The sequence below is a fragment of the Anguilla rostrata genome, chromosome 1, assembly GCF_018555375.3.
Source record: "Anguilla rostrata isolate EN2019 chromosome 1, ASM1855537v3, whole genome shotgun sequence".
Lineage (NCBI taxonomy): Eukaryota > Metazoa > Chordata > Actinopteri > Anguilliformes > Anguillidae > Anguilla > Anguilla rostrata.
This window is the reverse complement of record NC_057933.1, coordinates 25,022,365-25,034,827: the sequence shown is the minus strand read 5'-3', so window position 1 is coordinate 25,034,827 and position 12,463 is coordinate 25,022,365. Positions and strand designations below refer to the sequence as shown.

At 37.6% G+C, this 12,463-nt stretch overlaps 1 protein-coding gene and 1 long non-coding RNA gene across 3 annotated transcripts in view; one reads left to right on the top strand and one right to left on the bottom strand.

The window, feature by feature from the left end:
- The window catches only part of LOC135252880 (uncharacterized), a 38,541-nt gene extending 34,207 nt beyond the window's left edge, over nucleotides 1-4,334 (bottom strand). The window contains exon 1 of the long non-coding RNA XR_010329488.1: nucleotides 3,754-4,334. This is a non-coding gene — a long non-coding RNA (uncharacterized LOC135252880). The remainder of the gene's footprint in view (nucleotides 1-3,753) is intronic.
- A 2,713-nt stretch (nucleotides 4,335-7,047) lies between these two features.
- On the top strand, nucleotides 7,048-9,381 carry nkx2.4a (NK2 homeobox 4a). 2 transcript variants are annotated; one of them, XM_064331490.1, is made up of 2 exons: nucleotides 7,048-7,654; nucleotides 8,096-9,381. In XM_064331490.1, exons 1-2 carry the CDS (start codon nucleotides 7,285-7,287, stop codon nucleotides 8,746-8,748), a joined length of 1,023 nt encoding a protein of 340 aa, XP_064187560.1. In that variant the 5' UTR covers nucleotides 7,048-7,284; the 3' UTR covers nucleotides 8,749-9,381. The 2 variants fall into 2 exon arrangements, with proteins under 2 accessions (XP_064187560.1, XP_064187552.1); XM_064331482.1 differs by having other exon boundaries at nucleotides 7,049-7,654; nucleotides 8,069-9,381.
- The last annotated feature ends 3,082 nt before the right edge of the window (nucleotides 9,382-12,463 follow it).

Sequence of the window (12,463 nt, the reverse complement as noted above, 5' to 3'; positions counted from 1 at the left end):
ATAGGCATGATCTACACTCAAATAAAGTCATATTTTAATAATTACATGCAACACAAGGCTTTTTGTACAGACAAAATGACACAGGTGCTGGAATTTCGCCCTTTGCCCACGTGTACCGAGCTGTGCATAGCTGCGTGGTTTAGTTAATGAAAAAAAGCTTTAGAGATTTACCCAATCTCATCTACGAAAAACCGTAGTTTAAAAAATAGGTACAATAGTGGGTTTATTAAGAGACTTACATAATTCAGTTTTCTGTTGTCTTCTGAATGTCAGTGTTTGGCTAGTATAGTTGGCCCCCGCCACCTCTCCCCCAACCATATTTTGTTAAATGAGTGAATTTACTTTTTGGGGCAAACACAGACCAAGGGCTACGGCTACATTAGTCACAAAACAAAAAGTTATTTTCCAGAAACCAATACTGACTATGTGAGACAAGACATTTGCTGTGAATTGCAGGTACAAGCATCAATTGCACATGTTTGCCAAATATGTTAATATGCCTACTAGAACAATATTATTTTCCACTATTCGGACATACCCAGTGGACGGGGCTCTTGCTATTAGAATTGATTTGCCTGCAAGAGCTAAAGCTACACATGTCAATGGAAAGATAGGGTTTAATACTTACAAAAATGTAGGAACTGCTTAATAAAATTGCTTGTAACTGATAAGGGGTGCAAAAAAGCAACGTAATATCAAAGTGACTTCCAAAAGGAAAGGACCATAAATCCGCCATACAGTTAACGTATATGGAAATGACAGCTGTAACGTAAAACATCTTTTTATGAAGCTTAATAAACCCAGTTTAGTAGGTCGACGGTTTATTTTAGCGTTGTGCCGTACAAATGACCTTGTAAAAGTGTCTAAATGCAGTCAGAAGTACTGTGCATTCTTATTATGAATAGGCTACATTAAGCTTTGTCTGGATAATAAGAAAGACAAGAATGAATGAATGAATAAAGAAATGGATCAAATATTGATAGTCTGCAGGTGATAAGCGCCTACCTCTTGTCATAGGCCTTCAAGGCAACTCGCAGTTCAGGCACCCTAACTCTTCTGAGACATTTTAGTCAATAAAGTCGTCTACTTCTGTTCTAGAGCCGGCGCTTATCTATTTAGATACATTAAAACATTTAATAAGGGGGATATTACGGGGCAGGCAGACAACTTCAGTCCCCGAGAGACCTTTCAGCTGCCTGTATTTTTTTTCCCGCAATTGCTAGACTTCCTTGGCATTGAATTTAATATTCCGGTCTTAATTTATGTAAATCATTTTTAACTGAAATTGACTAAACAAAGGGGAGCGGGCGCTGCCCGTATCCCCGAATCTTCATTACTGGAGTCTTGCCCGGCACGAATCGCACACCTTTGAAAATGAGGACCAACACGTTGCATTAAAGTCAGGATTAAGTTTAGGAGCTTCCTTTGCATAACTGCAAACCTTCAAATCCGCTGAGCTGCTTTAGGCAGGTGTCTTTGTTTAGGAGGAGAATGTAATGGGAACAGATGTGTGTTGGGGGTATGGGCGGGGGTGGGGGCGCACACGATGTATTTTTTCTTTTTAAATATCGTTGCAACTCCGTAAATGCTCGGACTGCTATCTATGGTGTGGGTTCTCAAGTAAGCACTTAGTCAAATACCTTCCTTCTGTCTGTTGATAAGTTTTTGATCTTGGTCAAGATGCCTTGATGGTCGCAATCGGTAGCTTGGGTTGCGCTAGTTTAGAAGAGCTGGCCCTCAGTGAGAGAAAAAACGAGCTCATTCGTTTCGCTTACATCTCTGATGTGTGTTTGAGGCGCTGGTTCAGGACCTCGGCTCTCACTCCAAGCGCTCGGGTCCTTCACTGACCTCTCCAAATCTCTTTCTGGTTATTGAACCAGCATGCCGGCCTACGTGAAGTGCTTCGGTGGCCACAGATTGGTGTCCGTCTGCTGTAAAGCTATCAGCATCATGGATGGGTAAAGGGAGATTGGGGAAGGGGGTGGGGAGGTCGATCGATATGCGTTTTGAAATATTAACGCATCGCATACTTACGGTTAACACAACGCAGTGAAACAACACTTACAAGTTCAAATTGGACACGGATGTACTTTGTATACATGAAAGCTACCTAATAACGACGGAACGACTGCAACAATTTACGGTCTGGGGTCACACACAAAGTATTTGGAGACGACGATGACCACAGAACTAGGATATAAATCATGGGTATTAGGATTGCTGGTTGCGTAATTGCTTAAAGCAACAACAAGGCATAGTTTGCCGTAGCATTAGCCCGTCCCTTTGCCCTTTGTGGTGTTCAAAATAAGCCCAGTAAAGCAACAGTGTCTTCCAAAATTCCATTTATGTCAACAGTGATATGACATTATAGGCCTCTGAATATATGTTTTAGAGCTAGCATTAGTATTTTTCTTCCCCACTCTTCTTTATTTATGTCAGTGATATTTAATTTATCAATTTCTTATCTTGGCTTGTATGGCCGGTCATACGTTTACATCGTTCGAAATACTTAAGTGATTTCAGGATAATACTTACTATAAAAACGAGGCAACGCAAAATACATATTTCACTCTCGGATTTATATATTTAATTATTTATTTATTGCTATAAGTCGCACTTTATCCAATGAAAACTGAAAAAATGGAGTACCCAGGCTTGGCTTTTTCTATTGTGATATTGTTTCAGACGTTTGGGGGTGAGATAGAAACTGACCTCAGATAATTAATCTTTCTAGATTTTCTTTCCAAAGATTTTTTTGGACACAGCTGTTGTTTAAGGCGAATCAGTTGTTTAAGGTTTTGGCCGCATTACTATATGGCTTTGGCTACCGGCTTTGACTATATGTGCATGCATTATGTGCGCATATAGCCTAAAGAAGGCGCATATATAAAGTAGGCTATTATTCTAGTCTCGCTCATACAGACCTCACAGACATACATGTTTTTCTATTTAACCTAGCGCACGTCAATGCAACTTAAGCACTCAATACCCACTTTACATTCACACAATCATTGGTCTTTGAGTCACTATCAATGAACGTAGTTCATAATAAATCCTGGAGACCTACATGTTGTATAGATCTACATTGCTTTATTATACGCGGCGACATAGGAGAAAAATAGTACTAATGAAAAGGCTTAATTGAGATAAATGCATGTCAGTGATTAAGACAGGCAACCTAATTTTATAATATGCATTGATATACTCACCATGTACATGCATCTATAACGGCGAAGCACGTTTACTCCTTTCTTCTCTCGTTTGTTCTATTTTCCCATTGTGTTGTGAACATGTAATAAATGCAACTCAATTCAGAGTTTGTATAATATTGTTCACACCTAAAAGGCGCATCATATAGAAATTCAATTCATATTTTTAATAAATAAACAAACATTCAGAGAGAACGCCCTGAAAGCAAGTACCAATACGCTTACAGTTACAAAATAGTCCAGAAATGATTATGTTGTGCTCAAAAGGGATATATTTCAAAAAATAGTCCAACGTTTGATCACATCTGAAACGACAGATCAAATTAGGTGTTCAATTAGCTAATAAAATTATTAAATTAGTTTGCGAATCTTAAGCGCAGCCTATGGACGAAATGGATGTACAGTTGGAAGACGTGTTGGTTACAAATCACCATTCACATCAAGATGTTGTTCAGATAAATACTTAGCACGTCAATTGAGGATAAAAAGAAAAGATATTATAAAACCGAATCAACCTAAACAAAAGCATAGCCATTCGACAAACCTTCAGTCCCATTCCTAATGCCAGATCCCACCGCGCGGAAATATCCTCAACGTTGCGTTTGAAGAAAAGGCCTTTACCTAATGTCGATTTCACCTATATAGTTGACGCTTATTTGTACAGTTAATTCAAGAAAACAAAAACAAAAAATGCACTGCCGTCAATTTAGGCGTTGATTTCACATTTAACGCTGCTCATTGTACATGTGCGACCAGCTCTCGCCAGACAGCAGTAGCTTTCAAGTGACGGTGTTCCGTGGCCCTTGGTCATGGTCTATGACTTAATATTCGACAAGGTTGAGAGGTCTGATTCATTTACATACTGAAAACCACTAGCACGAAGCTAGAGGTCCTGTGACTGTAGGGTACTTTGTCAACCGACCCGACTGAGAGAACCAAGAACAGCGGTTTTAAACATTGCCGCACTAGCGGTCACTCGTGGAGCGTCCAACTTCTAAAACCATGTTTTGAATGGTGTCACTCAAATTTTCCTTGATCTTACAACATTGCGAGGGCTATTTAGTGGTAGGGGCAAAATTTCATGACCGTGTATGACCACAGCTTATATTTCTCAAACTGAATTATCATTGACGCCTTCAAAAGGCGAACGGTCAGAATTACCCAGCCTAGTCGACATGAAGATATGAGACCACTAGCCCTTTATTAAATGCACGTGACAAAAGACAGGAAAGCTATTATTACGAGTCTACAGTCGGTTTTAGATCGTAGTTCAGCTGAACGTTTTCAAATGGCAGAGTTTTAAATGCTGTGAAGCTTGGCTGTTTATTATGCTTAAGTTGAAATAAAACATACGACCACTCTGTTTTAGTAGGTAAGTCAGGAAGCGTTTCAGTCTAATTGATTGATGCGAGTAAGCACGCCATATTTATTGAACTAATCTGGACGGTAACATTGATTTATTATTCATAATTAGCATACAAGAATTGGCGTGTTTCATTGTGTTTTTGTATTATTTTAATGTACTTGAGGCTAAATAAGTACACGCCTCGGTATATTATTAAGACAATTGTGCTGCTTTCTACAAAGTTTTCCTAAATCGAATTATCTGTTCAATGCATTTCCGTTATTTCCTCATTTTCGGAAAGAGACACTATAACGAAAGCAATACGCCCGCACATTGATTGAGTGTGTTCTTATTCTGTGGTGAATCCTGAAGAGCTTCATGTATTCCACCGAGGCGTTGTTCTTCAAAATAATTTAGTACTTAGTTGTTCCCTGAACACAGTGTCTTGGGCATTCTCTGAAAAGTAAAACAAATTCCATAACTGTATTAAATCCACTGCATTGCAAAAATCCGCCACCATGACACGGTCACCCACATGGACCAATTATACATTCATGAGAAATACAACTTTTGCTCCACAATATAGCTCTTCATCTAAAATAGACTTGAGTGTATGGATACACATCCCTGACTCTAATTCCTACTTGGACAAGTTATTCAATTGGGGCTTTACGCTGACCCAAACGTGCATGGCAGATAGTCTGTTTACACATTTACAGAGTGATTAGTTTTGCCGAAACACAAACATTGCCAGCTACCATGCTAGCCAAGATGATGACGATGATGATGGTGGTGATTATTATTATTATTATTATTATTATTATTATTATTATTATTATTATTATTATTAGTAGTAGTAGTAGTAGTAGTAGTATGTTGTCGTTGTTTCTGTTGCTGCTTTGGCATAATGTGAATGAAAAATTGATATGCATTCGTAGCTTTTGAGCTGCACTGCCAACAGAGCAGTATGCAGGCCTAAGCATTTCTCAGTATGCCTGCGTGTTAGGTAAAATCTTGTACTGAATATATGGGATGAAATATCTTCCGCGTCCCAGCAATATATTTCCTCAGACCGAAACGCAAACTTTACCTCAATAACTTGTTCAGATGAATACGTGATGAAGCACTTTCATTTGGTTTCATGCTGTTTCGTCTTGCAGGCAATTCATTATTTTCAGTCAAGCTATAATTAGACTTCCGTATTACACGTTGCCTTGTTTTAAATTTAATTGATGAAAACATGTTTTAAAACATGTCTCCGAACAGTAATATCTCCGACATAACTGCCCAAAAGCTAGTAGAAAAAAAAATACATTCAACATTTTTGACATTTTACACATGTAATCTCTCATTTAGTAATTATTATTATTATTATTATTATTATTATTATTATTATTATTATTATTATTATTATAACAATATGGAATATACATTAATGCACTCAATATTTTACTGATACATGGTATGGTTACTGAGCACCATCTGGAAAATTGATTTGTCGCCTCTGAGTTCATATAAAACTTATGTCAGCTGATGTCGTGGATTTAGACAGAAGGAAGTACATAAACACACACACACACACGCACACACAACATATATGTCTCTCTCTCTCTGTTTATATGCTACCTTCAGGTCTGTGATCATTATGGATAGCAAAAGTAAATACCTTTCAGCAACAACAAATGCCTTCCTTCCAAATAGTCAATTCACAACACACACACACACACACACACACACACACACACACACACACATACATATATATATATATATATATATATATATATATGGAAGAGCAGTTATACTGAACAAGTTACAGTTTATTATTATTATTATTATTATTATTATTATTATTAATATTAATATCGCTAAAACTGAAATTACATTTATTATCCTAAATTCAATGAAATGTGTTCTTTCTAAAACTTTGGTTGTTAAAATCTATTCCATCATAAATGTCCTCTGTTTAGTGTCTCCTTAGTTTTTCTGTCAATAAAAAAGAGTAAAATTGCTGAAAAGTAATATACTCACAAGACAGGATCCCTATCCTTATTTTTATCCTCTTGGGGCCTTTGTTACCTTGAGCTAATTTAAAAAGTGCCCTCCCCTGTTGGAATAAAATGATGCTTAAGACGCATAAATTAGGTAGTTATACAATGGAGAAGAACCTTCATTGTACCTTTGACGATGCTCGGTGGCGCTTATGTCTCGTCAAAGTGCTCTCAAAGTTTGTAGAAAGTATGGCAATTCCCTATGAAAGCAGGACAATGTTTCCACTGCCCCCAAAATTCCGTTTTCAACGGTTCAGGGTTTCAAAGTAAAGCACGGTTTACACATGCAAAAAATATTCCAAATGAAACCTTTTTGATGATATACATTACTGGAAGCTGCAATAGAACGTCGAGAAAATCGCTAAATCAAATGTCTCTGTTGGCATCATGCTTATCTTAATATGAAACTAACAGCATTTTACTCAATTATCTTGGTAAAATGTCAATGACTATTGTTTGCTCGTTTAGGACGTTGCTCCGCCCCCCGTGTTTGTCGTAAACCTGGCGCCTGGCTACAATAAACCCGAGATAAGAGTGCCTAGGGCTCGCCTCCTTCTCCAAGGCGATCAATCGGATCTCAGGCATACCACAAGCACTCTCTTACGTAGACATCCACAAGGAGAGAGCTAATACAACAACACGGCAGATCTGCTCAACAAATTTACCTGCTTTCTGCACCATGTCGTTGAGCCCAAAGCACACAACGCCTTTCTCAGTGACAGATATTTTGAGTCCTATCGAGGAGACCTACAAGAAGTTTAGTGGCATGGACGGCACGGGGAACCTCACCTCTCCACTGGGAGCTTACCGACAACCTCAGGTTTCTCAGCCTGGCATGCAGCAGCACTCTATGGGCCACAACGCTACCGTCGCGACCACCTACCACATGCCACACAGCGTCTCTCAGTTCTCGCACAGTGCCATGGGAGGGTACTGCAATGGAAGCATTGGCAACATGGGAGACCTTCCCTCGTACCAAGAGACCATGAGAAATAGCGCAGCAGCAACAGGGTGGTACGGCGCAAACCCAGACCCAAGATATTCAACAAGTAAGTCATTTATTCTTTTGATTTTTTATTTTATTTATTTTTTGTATATATTGAATACTGTTTTCGTGCAGATTCATCATTATTAAAAGTCACAGGACATCAACGGATTAACCAAAGCGCAAAACAAAGAGGTCCCACAGAACAGCTAACTGAAGTGCCTCAGTCTTCAAATGTTTATCAGAATTATATCTATTATCGATCAATTATTATTTTTTCTATTGTCGAGTTAATTTAGACAAAAGTTTATTTTATTTTTACAAAGCAATGTCCGCGTACAATTATAACAATAGTATTTAAACTAATTTGGAAACAAATCCGGGAAACACAATTCGATGCCCCCCATTAGAGACATTAACCGACAATTCCTTATCTTTCTGATAATTGAATGCATGTATATGTATATATATTTTTAAGTTTCTAGATTCATGGGACCTTCCACAGGTATGAATATGACCGGAATGGGGACGCTGACAGGAATGGCAGACGCCGCCAAATCCATGCCACCATTACACGCGGCGCCCAGGAGGAAACGGCGAGTTCTGTTTTCTCAGGCTCAGGTGTACGAGCTGGAAAGGAGATTTAAGCAACAGAAATACCTCTCGGCGCCAGAGAGGGAACACCTGGCGAGTATGATCCACCTTACCCCGACCCAAGTGAAGATCTGGTTCCAGAACCACCGGTACAAGATGAAACGGCAGGCCAAGGACAAAGCCACGCAACAGTTGCAGCAGGAGAGCAACCTGTGTCCGCAGCAGCAGTCTCCGAGGCGGGTGGCCGTCCCCGTTCTCGTTAAGGATGGTAAACCATGTCAGAATGGCTCTAGCACGCCGACGCCAAATCAGCAACAGGTCCAGCAACATCAACAGCAACAGAACGGTTCTGGGGGAGTTATACCCGCTTCCAGCAATACCATCAATCAACATCAAAACCAGCAGGTGAACCCTTTGGTTCAGGCCCAAGACCTGGAGGAAATGTCACCGAGCCCTCCGTCTCTGCACAGCCAGATCAGCAACCTGGCACAGATTGACACTTCTGCTGTAGATTACACCAACAATATGGTCAGTTCGAACCTGCTTTATGGCAGAACGTGGTAGGACCAGTGGTAATTTTCCTTTTTATGTTACCCTATGGATAGAGGTTGCAAGCCCAAAAAGCAGACGAAACAATGTATCATGTTGATATATATCCAACTGTGAAGATTGTAGCCTTCGATGGACTTGAAGGACTACACCATGAGGCGTTCCACCTGGTTGGGGCACAGTTTTTTGATTTTTTTTTTTTTTAAGCGCAGCTTCTTTCTTCCTTTTTCGAACACTTAAACGGTTGCCGGTGAAACTGTTTGTGTTGTTTATTTTGGGACTTCCCTATTCTCTTAATGTAGTAAATGTTTTTGAACAGGAATGCTGCTCCACTTGGGAATGCGAGGAACCAGGGCGGGAAAAGGGGTTTCAGGTATAAACTTTTCAAAAGGGAATTGCCACACCATCGAAGTGTTTTACCTGATATTTTATGCTATACGTATTGTAAAATAATTTAGACATTTAGATAAAACAAAAGTAGAACATGTATATTTGGCTAACACACCAGACTGAGTTTACCTGTATTATACTTGTTTTAAGGCAAATACTTTGTTTTATTTCTTTTGTAAGTTAAAAAAATAAACACGTGATGGCTGCTGTATATGTTTCAAACCAATTGAAGTTAACAATAAATCATTTGAAGTGCAAGATATTTCTGAAGGTTTAATTTTTAAGGATGTAGTTCGAGTGCGGTTTCATTATAATATGATTGAAATTTAATTGAATTGGAAGACCGGGGTCGGTGTAGGTGCAGTCAGCATTATCAGTGGGTTTTTATAAAATTTTTTATTTCATTTTATTTTTGTAGTATGATCTAAATTGGATGACAGCGGAACAGACTAACATGTAAATTAATATTAACTGTATGTTCATTGTATTAATGTATTAACCTCTTTTAGGAATTGCGCGAGATATCACTTGACCCTTGATGTTCTGCTCAGCCTGTAAACAGATGGACTGCTACTTACTACTTAGATATACAAACTAAATTAAGTTTTTTAAAATACAGTTTTCACGAGGAACACAGTCAATCATCCGTTAAGTCAACGCTATTAGCAATGGCAATGCAAATTAATATAAATTAATTGTCATCTCTCTCCGTGCATTATGTAGGCTACTCCGGGTTATAAAATTAATGACATTGTATATGTTCAGAGATTTCGATGATTCCAACGACATTTCAATGTGTTAGAGGAACAATCAACACACTGAGCTGCGAGGCTTACATCCAGTTTACCACTAAACTGTATGAATAATAAAGAATGGATGCATATCGTTAATGATATTTAAGTCAAATAAATGTCAATATACGGAGACGCGAGTAACTGAAGTGACTGAATTTGAAATAGCAGTATAAATCGTGCACAAGGAAGTGCCTTTTAACGTTTTTTTAACTAGGTACAATCTTTGAAATAAAGGTACAGTGGATGTACATTTTTCTTCTTTTAGGAACACATTTCCCAAATGTACCACAGAAACTCTGTTTGGGTACTAATAAGCACATTTTGCGAGGTAAAAATGTATTATGCATTGCTGGCTAGTAATTTAATGTATCGTTAGGCACTTTTCGTACCTTTTTGTGCGAGTGTAGAATGAACCTAGTTTATTCCATGCACGCTTTATATTGAAACCGAATTCAATGCTCAAAAAAAAAAAAAAAATATTATACATTTTCGTATGTGTTAACTTCCATTTACATACAGGCTAATGTGTACTTGATTGTGGTGTTTTTCTTTCTTACATAAAAAATAAATAAATCATAGTTTTAAGTAAAACACCGACAAAATAACTTATGTTTGCCATGAATATTTATTATAATGATAATGATGATGCATAATGTATTGGCTATTATTATTATTATTATTATTATTAGGCCTATTATTACGCAGGGTTCATATTTATTCAGTTAAAAATTACACTAAGACGTAAAATAAGAGGTATAGTGACAAAATTAAATTGATCGTTCATCAAGAGGTTTCTCGTTCCACTATGGTTGAAATAATCTATATATGTGCACGATCAAACTTGTATTATGGACCTTTCCAAAATCCTTGAAGTAAACAATAAACTGCCAATATTACAATACCACATCACTGTTAAATTCTTTTTAAATAATTAATGCTTGCACCTCCATGTCCAATTTATTTCCTAGGTCAACGCAAATATGAATCCAATTTCGAATAACCTCTTGTTAAAACTTGCATTCTTGAGCAAATATTGGGGGAAAATGTGCGATAACTTGTTTGTTTATAGCTTTTTTGTATTAAGAGCCAAAAATCCCAAAACAACAACTACAGGTTACTTTGAGTAAAATGTCTCCTCGCTACCGCGGATTCAAGTACGTTCCTAAAAGTGATTATTGTGCATAACCTCATAATCTGCGTATCATTCACAATAATTTTAAGCAGATCGGATGCACATTATGAAGGGAAATCCATTTGGACAGCACAGAAACCATGCATTTTCACTAATAGATTAATTTAACACACTGTACGATGTTTGTAAAATTGTTTACTCCGGCGAAATGGAATTGATACATGTAGGTGTATACCTAAGATGAGTTCAATTAGGTATAGAAAATCAAATAAAATGGCGTCTTGTTGGAGGTTAGGGAATCAGTTGGGATAAAGCCTGGTCAATATTCACAAAACTATCCCCGTGTAACAATATAATATTCATAAAACATTTGCACTTGGGTTTCATAATTAATTATGCATTATTACAATTTTTACTTGGAATCATGGCCTTATCTATCTCAATGAGAAAGATTAAAATAATAAAAAAAGTATGAACAAATAAAAACACCGTCTACGTGTAAATACACGCAATGGAAAACTGGAATGCAAACCGCCCCATGTATTGAGACGCTGCAGAGGCTGAAAAGGCGTGGGGCGAAGTAACAATAGTACTTAATATTGCTAAAATGTATTACCTTATTTATCGTCATTAATATAAAATGTTAATGTGACGATTCATGATTTTAAAAAAAACAAACACAAAAAAAAAAACATTTTAAATAGGCAATGGATATTTGTTTTTGACTGGCCTATTCTAAGAAGGGCATGTAGGTTTGTGTATTACATTGTAAAACTTTAGAAGGTATTCATTTTTTATTTAGGCAGTTTTACAGATGCATGGTCAAAATCCATTTCAGTTGAAGTTCTAGGCCTAAAACTCCCCCAGCTGTAGCAGACATGGCATTTTAAATTATTTGCAAAGATTCAATTTGGAATAGGGCCTAAATTGGGATCAGTGTAAAAGCTATCCTTCAGCCCAACACAAATAGCCCAACCCACACATAAATCCAAAATAATTATTATGGATGTAACCGTTTTCACGACCATATGTTTTAGTGTCAAAGATAGCCTTTTAAAGAAAGTGAGGACCTGCCTCAACATACCCATGCCCCCCAAACAAATCAACAGTCACTTGTGTTCAGGTGGACTTTTTAGAGGGATACTGAATATCAATTCGGAAGAATATGACGAGCACAATAGCAAACAAAGCAAAATATTCTAAACCAACGCAATCACTAAAAAAGGTTGTTCTCTCAATTCGAACATTATCATTTCTTATGAGGTGAAAGTTGATAATTCTTCTGGAATTGCATCTCTAACACACAAATCCACACAAAAGTGTATGAGCGAAATCACAGATTTGGGACAATATCAGTACATCACAAAAGCTCTGTTAGCTGCCAGCGTTATTTTTAAAAACCATTGACTGGCTA